This window comes from Benincasa hispida, chromosome 11 (genome assembly GCF_009727055.1).
Source record: "Benincasa hispida cultivar B227 chromosome 11, ASM972705v1, whole genome shotgun sequence".
Taxonomy (NCBI): Eukaryota; Viridiplantae; Streptophyta; class Magnoliopsida; order Cucurbitales; family Cucurbitaceae; genus Benincasa; species Benincasa hispida.
Window position 1 is genome coordinate 8,114,358 of NC_052359.1, and position 14,350 is coordinate 8,128,707.

Here is a 14,350-nt window from a genome sequence, read left to right on the forward strand (position 1 = left end):
AATTCAGCTGTCAGACTTTAGTAAAGTGACCGACAATTAATGAATGTTGATTATTTTGATTAAAATAATTTAATCAATTAATCTCGTATCATTTGAGCTCTATAGATCCATAAAGCCCCATCGTTAGGTTAATGAGGATTGATGGGAATCAAATTAATTTTGGTGTGATTTGAATTGTTCAAATTAATTAAAGGGAATTAATTGTATAAGATACTGTTAAATAATGTATATTGATACATTATATAATATAATGTATGTCAATACACTTTTATGAGAGAAATAAATATTTGAATATGATTCAAATATTAATTATAGGAAATCACATTGTATGACAAATACATTTTAAGAAACCAAAGCTGTGATTTCAACTTTTTTGTAATTGCAGACGTGACAATCACATAACAATCATATAACAACCACATAGAAATCATATAGCAATCACATAACAATCACATAGAAATCATAAAACAATCACATAACAATCACATAAAACCAGATAGTGATCAATTTTTCACATGGAAGTCATTTGCCATGTTTGCAAAAAAGTAAAACTCAGGAACACGCGTCAAATTTTCAATTTATTTTTTATTAAAGTTGCAATTGCCCCTTAATTATATGAATATGATTAATATAAAAACTATATGTTAAAATTTAATGTGAATATGATTCGTAAGTTTAAATATAATTTGATGAGAGAAATAAAAATTTGAATTTGATTCAAACATTAATTATATGAATATGATTCATATAAAAACTATATATTATAATTTAATGTGAATATGATTCATATTAAATTTATACAGTTTTATGAGAGAAATAAATGTTTGAATATGATTCAAATATTAATTATATGAATATGATTCAGGTAGGAACAATATATTATAATTAATATGAATATGATTCATATTAAATTTATATATTTTATTGAGATGTGTTATAATTTGAATATGATTCAATTATTATTTATATGAATGTGATTCATATAAAATCTATAGGTTAAAATTAAAATGAATTTGATTCATATTAATACCTTAGGTTATTTGAGATAACAATAACTTATATTTTATGTTATATGTGATATAATATTAACTATAGCTTATATATTATATGTGATATAACATATAGTTTAAATATACGTTAAAGTGGTTGATATATATATATATATATATATTAAATTCAAATTTAGAATTTAAATTTAATTATTTCAAATTTTATAAAGGGGAGGGAGTTACTTACAACTCCCCCACCCCTTAATCTGTCATTCTCTCACGTAATAGATGAGGAGAGAGAGAGTTCTCTCCCTCTCATGTTTTTTCATGGTTTTCGTCACTCTGAATTTTGCATTTTGTAAAACGAAATTTATAAATTAATACGTCCAATTGTTTCCACTGTGGGAAATTTCAATCCTTTCAACAAGAACATGCACTAACGCCTAACTCCGACATCACCCCATCGTCAACTATTGTCACCTTAAACGAGTGACATCTTTGACAATCACCTTCACTTGCCAAACTTAAGTAACCATCTCCGAAAATCATCTCTAACAATTGCTTCCGATGAGCAACTCCATGTAACCACCACCTTTGACAGCCAACTTTAACATTCTCCTTTGATAACCAACTTTGACCATTATCTCCATCGATCATCTCCAACGACTAACTTTAACCAACACACTTTTGAGAACATGTAACCAAATGCATTTCTAATTTTATTTTAAACAACTTTTATAAAAAGTGTTTAAATGCAAATGACTTTTTGAAGAAGATGTTATTATAGGCAATCCAAACAGACTTTAGTTGTCTTCCTTTATATACCCATGTTTATCCCCTTATCCAACCAATATAGGACTTTGATCGCATTTCCAAAAATCATTTCCTCTAACAAGAGACCATTGAGCCTCCTCTCAGAATATACGTAACCCTATGAAAATAAATTGGTATTTGGTGCAAATGCATACTTTTGGCAAGTGATATAAAAAAATACATCAGATATCATACCTAAGGGAACAAATGTAGCAAAGGTTTTAAGATGAACAAGACTTTCCTCAAGAATGCAATCACAAAGTAACCAACAAAAATAGTTGGAAGATAGTCATGTGTGTGAAAACAGACTAAAAATAATGAAAATAGAGGAGGAACTCAAACATGTTTGTACCCTTCGGTCAGAAAATGTCACATTTCATCCAATTGCAATTTTGACTCAAACTTTACCATGGTGAGCTGGATTCAACACCTATTTGGCCTTCTATGAAGTATCACTAGGAGTCTAAGTCACTAAACCTATATGTCTATGATTAATGAGAACTTAGGTGAATAAAAATATAATCCACAGTTCTGAGGGAATGTTTGGGCAGTGGGTGGAATAGTGAACTTCAAGGAGTTGTGAATCTTTGAGCCCGCAGTGTAAAAAGTTGATAAGATATAAAATAATGCTTTTTAGTAATGGGACCCACGAACTCCTTGGGCTAAACAAGGAGTGGAGTTCACAACTCCACTATTGTCAACTCTTATTATCCAACTCTTTGGACCAAACACCCCCTTAATGTACAAGGGTAAGAAAAAACTCTCGTGTCTTAAATCTTTTCCTAGATTGATTTTATGAAAACCAAGTTCTACCTAACCCTTTCAATATTAGTCTAAACTTTTGTTTACTAATCTAGGTGATCAATCTAGACTAATAATAGAAATAAACTCAATGAAAGCAAATCATGCTGTTGGAAGAGCAAAGTGAAGGAACTATGAAGTTCCCAGCAAAAGCGGGGATCAACCCGATTTTTATTTTCACAGAATAAAAAATTCATAGAATAAAATATGTTTTATCACATAAAATTATAGCATTCAAAAAGATAAGGAAGAGAGAAATAAGGGTTAGGAAAATAGGAAACTTACCTTTGAAGAACCATTCTTCGTGAATTTCCTCTACAGATGTCTCGCCCCACTCCCCTATTCCATTCTCTGTCCCCGTGAATTTTCCTACATCATTTTTTCTAACAATTTTTTTAATTCAATTAAATATATATATATATTTTACCAATTCCTTAAACATATCCAACACAACTTTCATTTAAATAAAATATTATCAATTTTGGTAATAGAAACAATAATACTCATTCAATTTTAAAAAATATAATTAAAATGCTAAATTTCCATAATTTTTATAAATTAAAATTCAACAATTAATATATCCTATCTTAAATATTATAACATATAAAGAATTAAAGTAATAAAGTCTTAAACTTAAATAACTAAAACCTTCATAATTATTCTAACAAAGTCTACAATATTAATATCAATATTGATATATATATGTGTGTGTGTATGTGTGTTATAAATTTATATACAAAAGTCGGGGTGGGGCGGGGACACGGGGTGGGGTCGGGGTTGAAGAATATATTCCCCGTCCTGGCCCCAAATTGCAAACGGGAAAAAAAAATTCCCCACTCCCTCCCCCATTCCTCGTGTTTTCAGAGATTCTCCGTTCCCGTTCAGGGCGGGTCCCCACAAGGGTCGACCCATGGGTTCTTCTCTTCGATCATGAACAATCACGATCCAAAATGGGCACCACCACAAATCTTCCTCCGTATTCTCTATAGGGGAAAAGAATCAGGGGAGGTGTGGACTCTTGACTTTTGGAAGAGGGAGAGATTGAGAGGAGAAAGAGAGTAACTAGGAGAAAATTTTCAAAGAGATCACAAAAAACCAGATAAGGCCTCTGTAACAAATCTTATGTGAAGAAGATTATCACCCCTAGTTGCGCCACTCAGTACGTAAGATTAAGAGAGAATTACAGGAGGAAAGTTATTTTCCCTCCCTTTAATTTTAAATAAAAATAAATTAAATTAATTTATTTAAATAAATATATATTATATATCTATTATATATATATGTTATATCATATATAACACATAACCTATAGTTTAATATTGTATCAAATACAAGATAACCTATGATTTTAATTCTCTCATTTATGCATGGTATTTAATATAAATTCTATTTATACTAAATTTAGTTATATGAATCCAATTCACATAATTAATATTTGAATCATATTAAAATATTTATTTCCTCTAAATTATACTTTATACTATAATATATCAAATACATTATATTAATTATATCATATATAATTAATTTTCTCAATTAATTTGAACAATTCAAATTAATCCAAAACTGGTTCTCATAAAATTCCTATTGAGATACAAAGGGGACCTTATGAACCTATAGATTAAAGCTCCAATGATACTTGAATAATTAATTAAACTCCTTTAGTTTAATTATTCAACATCCATTAACTGTGGGTCACTCCACTAAAGACCGACAACTGCATTATACGCACTATAGATATATTTCTGTGTCTATTGGATATAACCAGTCAATAGTACGATGACCCTTCACGAATTGCTTGTAAGTACGATTGGGCCAAAATTACCGTTTTACCTCTATAGTTACATCTAACTTCTTAAGTATCACTGATCCCTCTAATGAACAATAAGTCATAGTTCAATTATCAACTATGACCAAAACTCTCTCGGGCCAAGAGAGGTATGGCACCACATGTTCAAGCCCCAAAATCAGTTCTTAAGTGAGCAATTTATCTACTTACCTCGACATTGGGGAAAGAGTGAATTCCATCTTGTGTAGCTATGTTCTTAGCTCCCCACTCAGACGAATCTCCAAAATGGTAGGCTTATTGAGTCGACGATTTAGCCACTCTCACCCATACAAATCAAAGGACCGCCTTCATAGGCAGGAGTCTACAACTCACTTAGGATTCAAGTCATATCACCTATGGTCATCCTGGTGAAATGTAAGCCTATTTTATTAACGGTGTTATATAATGAGACTAGTCATTTTGTGGTCTGGTCTTATACAAACTCCTTTGTATATAATATCCCTGCTCACATGTCTCCACATGAATGATTAGGATCGGATCATTTGTAACATTTGGTACAGTGTGAACCAAACGCTAGGTCGTATCGCAACCAAATTAAATTCAGCGAGTTACTCCACTAAATATAGCAAGGGAAGTACAATCGATTTGGATTTCTCAAATTTGAAACTTATAGGATGTAACTGGGGGGGGGGGGGTGTAAATCATAATGTTGGGGTTGTATGTCCTAAAACTTGCAGTTTGTAATGTTAAACATATTATTTTATCAATAAAGTTGTTATTGATGTTTAATCAATAAAATTGTTATTAAATATATGAATTGCACTTATAAAGACTAGATCCAATAAACTAAAGATCCATGGCTATTATTTGAATACATGAACTTTGTGTGGAGACATAAGAGTGGATCAAGTTCAGTAAATAGCCAAAATGGTCTATAGTATATGAATAAGGCTAGGTACCTTATTCCGGCAACACTATCGGATGTGACCCACTCTATAGTTGTTACAATTTGTTGTAAAGTGCTACAAACGAAGTGATCCTGATTCGTTCATGTACTGACATGAAGAGCGGGGGCGTCCTATGTAATGAGTTTTCATAAGATCAAACCAAGAAGTAAGTCACTCTTACTTTATAACGTTGTTTACTGTTTAAGACTGACTATTTCGAAGTGATGACCTAAGTAACTTGACCTTAATCCTAAGCTAACTATGAACTCTTGTTTATTCAGGATTATCTTTAGATTTGCATGGGTGAGGGTTGGCTCAATAGTGCCGATTCAATAAGCCTCCCATTTTAGGGGTAAGACTGGGTAGATAGCTGGGACATGAGGTGCAAGATGAAATTCACTCTACCTGCTTTTAGGGATAGTATAGAGGTTGTTCCCTTAAGTGCTGACTCTGGATCTTAAACAAAGGGTCTCACCCTCTCATTGGCTCGAGAGGACTCAGTTTAGTGACTGGATCACAAACCAATTATTCATTATAGGATCAGTGGAACTTAAGGAGCAAAATGTAATCTTGGGGGTAAAACAACTTTTAACTCAGTCGTTATTACGAACAACTTGAAGGGTTAACTTATAAATCATGGTCATATCGCATTGATGTAATATATCTACGGTGAGGAGAATATTGGGCTTTAGTGGAGTGACCCGATAGTTAACGAATGGTGGTTAATTAGGTTAAAGAGTTTAGCCAGTTAATCGCGAATCATTGGAGCCCATGATCTGTAGGTTCATTAGGTCCCCCTACTAGCTCATAACGGACTAAACCTTAGAACAACATGACAAACGAATTTGAAGTGTTCAAATTTGGTTTTTTGAATAAGGCGTTAAATATATATGATATATTTAACCTAATGTTTAATTATGAATTAACATACAGAGAGAGAAAATAGGAGATATTGGAATAAGATTTAAATATCAAGATTATGAATAGTGATTCATATTGATTGGGATTAGTATTGGATTTAATATTAAATTAAATTAAATTAATCGTTTAATTAATTATTTAATATTAATTTAATTTTTAAAATTGATTATTATAATTAATTTTGAAATTAAATGGAATTGGTCAAAATTGAATTAAAAGTCACATTATTGATTAGGTAAAAAATGTAACGAAAGTCAAGTTGTTGACTTTTGACTTTGAAGTCAAAAAGTCAAATTTGTTGACTTTGGATTTTGAGAGTCAAACTTTGACCAAGTTAGTGGAAAGATCTAACATTTGTGAGTGAGAAATGTCAACTCTTGCATGGCTAAGTGTTGTCTTCATTTGAAGGCACTTGTCCCACTAAATTCCACTTTGAGTTAGTAGATTTTTTAGTGTCAAATTCTCATCAAACTCAAAGTTGCATGTTTTGCATGTAATGGTCTTTAAAAGGAAGAGTTTCTTAAATCTTAAAACCTCATGGCCATAGTGGAATTTGATGAGATTATGTAATAATCTCATAACATTTTTCTCTCATAGTTTTAGCTATTTTTCCTCTCCAAATTAGTCACTCACGAATCCCATCATCTCGTTCTAAGGCCGGAGAATAATCGGGAAGACTCTCGTGGTGGTCTACGAACCGTTATGAGGAGATTGGAGCTAATTTGGAGAAGATTCAAAGTCTACAAAGGTTGTATTCTTTTTCCTTTTTTTTTTTTCAATTGCATGCTAATATTTGTAATTAACCTAATTATAGTACTTTAGATCCGTATTCTTTCGCTGCGCATGTATTCGTTCCATCAATAAATTGTGCGAAAATTAAAATGCATAACGTAAATTGAGAGAATTTGTGTAAAAGTGTCAATTGAAACAGAACACTTAACTTGGGTCATTCTAGTTTATTCCATTCCCTTTTCAATTCGATCATAGACTAACTCATATAGTTAATGTAAGATTTTCCAATTGAAACATAGGCTACTCGTTTAGAATTCTAACCAGTAGTCCATAAAATCAAGTTAAATTAAAGAAAAAGTGAGAATCCTCCACTAATCTATAAATCAACAAGCATTAAGATTAAAGACAATGCTAAACAATCGATTTCCATCATCTAATAAATTATTTGAGTGAGAATTATCTAGATTATAAAGATATGCTTATTAAATGGAATCCCAATTTAACTTCACAAACTTTATTAATCCTTACTTCTAGGTGATTACTATTTAAGGGTACAAATTTGGACCAATAAAAGCAACTAATCACACTAACATAGCCAATTTGTCAGATTATCCCATGCAAGACAGATTGAATACTAAATTCAAGATAAATTCTCATACGAAGCAGAATAATCTCAGCAGAATTACAAACCGAGTCCCAATAATGAAAACGGAATGGAAATAAACTATGAAACCCAAGCTAAGTACTTAACCTTGAGCCATAAATTATCTTCTAAATTTAATCCTCAAGTTCTATGGTGCTCAAAAGGGCAAGGAAAATCAATAATCTGATCAGAGGAGAGGAAGAAATCGAGTAAAAACAAAATGCCGATTGACTGCTTGTAGTGTGTGACCTAAACATGGACTGACGGTGTATTTATAAAATTTGTTGCAATGTTGCAACACTGCCCTGCTTCCACGCATCTGCTTCCATGTTTGCACCATCGCAACGCTACACCCTGTTTCTTCATGAACATGTAGTTATTGCCTTATAGCGTTGCAACGCTCCGACTGGTAAATTTCTTCAATTTCTTGGCCTTTTTTCTCCATTTGTGCAATTTAGCTCATATCTTGGCCATCTTAACGTCTTTTTGTCATGAACACTTCATTCAACCTTTTGTATAGTCGAGTCCTACAAAATCATCAATTTACACACATTAAATTGCTTAACGATCCCGAATTAAACAGAGGAAGGTAGCACATTTTTTGTGCTATCAAACACCCCAAACTTAGCCCTTGCTCGTCCTTGAGCAAGGTAGAACAAGCAATCATACACGAATAATCAGTTTTACAAACCATAATATTCTTTACTCAAGTCTCAATAGTCAATTAGAATCATACACACAATCAATGCACGTACATGCACAAATTTATTTATTTTGAACAAGAGCAAATCCGGAATAGCCTTATGAATCCTCAGTTTGTTTTCCTCTTACACTAGCTCGAAGGATTCGGAATTAGGCTTCCTAAGTTCAAAGTGGAAATGATAATAAATTGGAGTGATCAAAATCTATTCATTCATCGCCTTTTATTATGTGTATTCCTTTTATCTCTTCCCTTCCCCCCCCCCCCAAATGATGGGGAAACTTAATTTAGGAAGGCAACTTTTGTTTTGGCTTGCCCACACGGGTTATGTGAATGACATCCAACTACGGGTCAATTGCCCTTCAAAAATGCCTAAGCTTACTTATTCCTTTGGGATACTTTAGCTCAGAGGAAAACCACAGGTGTCATGGCAACCTAAGCTAATCATACCTTTGAAGAAGAGAAGTAAACACTTTTGTGTGTGTGTGTGTGTGTGATATCAATTGACTACATCTCAAGACATGCATTACTAAATTGAACCGTGGAAAGACTAATATCTATCACCAAGGCCTTTCAAAGTGACAACAAACTTATGGTCCCATAATTTAATTCTAAGCAAGCAAACAAGGTCAAGATAGATATGCAAAGGGCTTGTAGATGTATGGAAAAAAAAGTAAGCAAAATTTTAAAAAATGCCATGAAAATCATGAATCCTTTCATCTGACCTATTCTCATTCAAAAACAATTCATACGAGTGCGTCATAGACTAGTCATCGCAAGGAACCAAACAATAAGACAAACCACAATCAAGCACAATCCAGATAAATCCTACTTGGGATTATGGTCGAATAATTGAGCGTTGTTAACCTGATTTTATAAGCATATGTGAGCAGTGTGGGGTTTTAAATTGGTTTATCACCTAGACATCGTAGGTTAATCCCAAATATAATCGTTATACTTGGAAAATCACCTAAACTTAGGTTGTTTTAATTAGCCGAAACAAACCTAAGTAAATATTTACCTGAAAACAAATAGAACATTTCAGTGGGAGATTAGTGACATATACGATATGTTATTCTTAGCTCTCATGTCCCTAAGAGTTCACATCGTGAGATTCATGCTCGGCTTTGTATCACCTTGGAAGTGACCTCCATTCGGAAAGTGTTTGCATGTGTCAATAACAAGGTGAATAGGGGAAGTAGTTCATATGTTGAAATGCCTTGAATCTGTCTCTTGGCGCTTCGAACAACCAAGTATGGGAGTCTCGCTGTAGTTATTTACGATTTTAACCCTAGGGTTATTTACGATTTTAACCCTAGGGTTTAGAGTAGTACGCTATATAAACTCTCTAACCTTAGAGGCATCGTTTTGATATAATTTCTGAAAACATTATCTCAAATAATATTATTCTCTCTCTGCCTGTGGATGTAGCTAACACACTATTAGTGAACCACGTATATCTTTATGTCGATCTTCTCCATCTCTACGTTCCTTTTTGTGTTCTTTAATTGTCGATTTCGTAACATCATATTAAGTGGGTCAAGGATGAGTACCAACATGTCCTATGGTCTCTTCCATTAGTTTAGACCGTGAGATTCCTATATTGCGCCTTATTGTCGACTTTCTACGATCTACACTGGTTGTTTTACGACAACTATCCCCTCGGAGGGTTGTAACATAGGATTTGGAACAACTCAAACATCAGAAATGGAAAGGATTTCTTAAGTCAATTCCCAATATTGACTCTTCAATTCGGTAACATTGTTGGGGCCGCTGACATCTGAAATATGAAAATGGAGGGTTACACTTACAAAATTACAAAGTGTTAGTAAGTTCTTGACCGAAAATGGTAACTAAATGACTATCGGAATATGAGTTATTCTGGAGATAGTATTTAGTCATTAATGTCTTGCATTAGTAAAGGATAATTTGAGTGCCCTATTGTTAACACTTATTATAACTCATTAAAGTATTGTTGCAAATAAAATAATGAAATTTGGGTACATTATATTGATAGAGTAAACTAACATGCAATAGGAGAAACATAATCAATAAACACTCTAATTACACTCAATTTAAGTTTAAAAGCATGCATTTGAAACAAAATTTCAAAAGAGGGTTTCAATGAATACAATACCTTTGAAGATTTTCTTCAATCATAGCTCATCTGCTCAAATTGGTTCTCCAAAATGCCAAAGGATCACCACAAAGGTCTTCTATACTATCTTCTAACTTGGATTGTGTGGTGGAAACACGTAATTTTTTTTCTTATTAATTTTAAACATGTAATTTTATCTACTACACATGACCAATAACTAAATCTCATAAAATTCACATGTTAAAAACCAAATATATATGATATTTATTGCAAACTTTAAACAAATACAAACATTGTAACAATTTTAAAACAAAAATATTAAAAGCTCATCAATTCATCAACTCAAATTAGCCAAACTTAAACACAGACACATATACACATATACACACACATGTTGTCAATATATATGTAATTCGGGTTGGGCTGGTCAACTCGAACTTTTATTTAGCCGACCCGAGATCCAACTCAACCCAACAAAAATAGAAAATGTTCAATCCCAACCCTTATAGTTTGGGTTGAGTAGTCCGGGTTACTCGGGTTGTTAGATTTTTTGAACACCTCTAACTCGGATTTTGCAGAATTTCATAGGATTTGAAAGCTTAGGATGTGTTTGGATTACATTTTCAAGTGTTTAATTTAAAAGGTAAATTATTCTAGGAGAAATTGGAATGTTGAACAACCATACAAAATAGCTTTTCAAGTGCCTTTTAATAAGCTTTCATCAAAAGTGTTTAAATAAAAATGTGTTTTTTCAAAAACATTTTTTCTCAATTCAATCCAAACAAGCCCAATTAATCTTATCATATTATAATTTTCAATTAACACATCATTCTTAAAAGTCTATATTAGTAAATTCTCAACTTTCATTCCTTTTCAAGTTACCTTCCAAATATAAAATTTTAGATACATATATTTTAAATATTTCAAAGCAATTAATTTAAAATCAATTTTCAAATTCCAAATCGAAGGATTTAAAATTATTTTAAACTATCTCGAATCTAAAAGGATTTTAAATCTCAAATGACAGAATTTATTATTATTTCAAACTTTCTTGAATTTCAAAGGGTAGGTTAATTTTACCTTTTCTGGATTGTCGTCTGAGCTTGGCCCAGACTAGAAATTGGCAGGAATCTCATTGACACCCCTACTGAAAAGAATCTGTACTTTTGGCGTGGGGGACGAAGGCGCCCTTTCAACTGCACAGCTCATTTCATGAGATGGAAGCAGTGGCGGAGGGATTGTGGAGGCTGGCAGATTACCACGAGAAGCAGGGGGAATTAGGGAAGGCAATAAAGTGTTTGGAAGCCATATGCCAGAGTCCCGTGTCTTTCTTTCCTGTCGTTGAGGTCAAGACTCGGCTTCGAATTGCCACCCTTCTACTCACTCACTCTCACAGCGTCAATCATGCCAAATCCCATCTCGAGCGTTCTGTATGAAATATTTTATTTTTTCACACAACTAATGATGTAGACTAACTATTTTTACTTTCTAATTATTAATGATGGTTTTTGTTTCCCGGCAGCAATTGTTACTGAAGTCTATCCCATCATGCTTCGAATTGAAGTGCCGGGCTTATAGCTTATTAAGCCAATGTTATCATCTCGTCGGTGCTATTCCTCCCCAGAAACAGATTCTTCATAAGGGTCTTGATCTCACCAATTCTGCTGGTCACGAGTAAGCGCTCATCCTATTTCCCTGTGCCCAATAAATTTTTTCTTCATTTCCTTCGCCAATTGATATAATCAGTTTTTTGTTTCCCTCTCATTTGTTGTTGTCGTTGGTAACACTGGATTATCCTGCAAATATTTTGCTTTAGTGTTACTTTATCAACTTTACTCATTGGCGTTCTCTTCTTGCACCCATTTAAGACTGTCAGTGAAGCTATGGTCTTGCAACTTCAATTCACAGTTAGCAAATGCTCTGATTATTGAAGGAGACTATCAAAATTCAATTTCTGCCTTGGAGTCGGGATACATATTTTCAGTTGAGATATGCTATCCTGAACTGCAGGTTGGCATCTAAAATTTTGTTTTCGTTCTCACTGCCATATTTCTTTATTCTTCTGAAAGCGTATCTTCTTGTTGCTTCTTTAATTTTTGAGTTGCATATATATATATACATAACAGAAAATTTCATTGATAAGATGAAATTACAAAAAGATTCTATTTAGTGGATTACAAAAAACTTCTCCAATTGGTCATGGGATTAGATAAGCTATAGTTATCCTTGTATATGTGCGAGGAAAGAAATTATCTCCAAAAGTGTAAAAATTTCATGGCTCAAAGAAAGGGATGGAGGCACAAGTTTGTTTCACTGAATGCTATCAGCAAAGAGAAGTAAGTCTTTAATGTCAGAATTGCAGTCTTCAAGGGCACTTCTTTGCTGCCTTTTAATGAGATTGAAGAGGAAAAAACAGTTTTTTCAATTCACTATATCAAAAGATGCTTGGAAAGAGATATATGCCTTCTAACTCGGTTTGGAATACAGTTTCAGACTTTCAACTTCACAAAATTCCAAGCTCATTAGGCCCTTTAAAGATGAAGAAATTTGGATTGGAGTTCAGTCACATGGTAAAAACAAGGCTCTTGGACCAGGCGGTTTCACCACAGAATTCTACATAAAATTTTAGAACCTTTGCAAAAGAGATTTCCAAAAGCTGTTTAGTGAATTTCAGCGAAATGGCCATGTAAATGCTTGCTTGAGAGAGAATTTTGTTTGTCTTGTTAAGAAAACAGAGACAGCTAGCTTTGTAAAGGACTTTAGACTAATCAGTTTGACTTCCTCAATTTACAAGATTCAAGCTAAAGTCTTGGCAGAAAGGATTAAGGAAGTTATGCCTTCTCTCATCTCTCCTTACCAAAGTGCGTTTGTAGAAGGAAGACAAATACTTGACCCTATCTTGATTGCAAACAAAGTCGTCGAAGAATACAGAGTTGAAAAGAAGAAATTGTGGATTTTGAAACTGTAGAAATTGGAGGAATAGAAATATTAATCTCCTTTTTCTCTTATTAAATATGTGCAGAGTAGGTCTTCTTATATAGGAGAAAGACCTTTTACAAATATGGAAAGAATAAAGACAATAAAGGAAAATAAATATTCATATACAAATATAGAAATTCCAATACTCCCCTCAAGCTGGTTTGAAGATGTCTTCCATAGCCAGCTTATCAATCAATTTGTCAAATTGTTTCTTTGGAAGACCTTTAGTTAGCACATTAGCAATTTGCTCTGATGTAGGAAGATAAGGAATGCATATTGTTCCTGCTTCAATTTTTTCTTTAATAAAATACTTATCAACCTCAACATGTTTTGTTCTATCGTGTAAAACTGGATTATGGGCAATAGAAATTGCAGCTTTATTGTTACAATAAATCCGTATAGGCATAGTCAAAGAAATCTTCAACTCTTCAAGTATCTTTTTGATCCATGTGCCTTCACAAATTCCATGAGCCAAGGCTCCAAACTTTGCTTCAACACTATTTCTGGCCACCACATTTTGTTTTTTTACTTCTCCAAGTAACCAAATTTCCTCCAACGAAGGAACAATAACCAGAGGTTGGTCTTCTATCTTTAGTACTTCCAGTCCAATCTGCATCAGTGTAGATGTCACACCCCCTCTCGTTTTTACTCCCTAAGTCCGAAAGGAGGCGTGAAGACGGCAACACCATCCTTTTGTGATATCTACTGTCCCCTTTTCCCTGTATACTAGATAATTCTTATAACACAGATGTGTCTAATATCAAAGTTAAATTGATTAGCTACATTTATTTATACTAAATAGGTTTATAATAATTTTTGTGATTATTTCTTAAACCTACTATCTCTCTATTGTAGTAGGATCCATCGCACCGCTAGAGTGGCAGATCTTAACCTCAAGTGGTACTTCCAAAACGTCCTTTTCCGCTATCGGGGGGGGG

At 33.2% G+C, this 14,350-nt stretch overlaps 1 protein-coding gene across 1 annotated transcript in view; it reads left to right on the forward strand.

The window, feature by feature from the left end:
- Positions 1-11,501: 11,501 nt before the first annotated feature.
- The window catches only part of LOC120090296 (sister chromatid cohesion protein SCC4), a 38,395-nt gene continuing 35,546 nt past the window's right edge, over positions 11,502-14,350 (forward strand). The window contains exons 1-3 of the mRNA XM_039047870.1: positions 11,502-11,863; positions 11,956-12,107; positions 12,302-12,443. Of these exons, the coding sequence (XP_038903798.1) occupies positions 11,651-11,863; positions 11,956-12,107; positions 12,302-12,443 (507 nt within the window). The 5' untranslated portion in view covers positions 11,502-11,650. The remainder of the gene's footprint in view (positions 11,864-11,955; positions 12,108-12,301; positions 12,444-14,350) is intronic.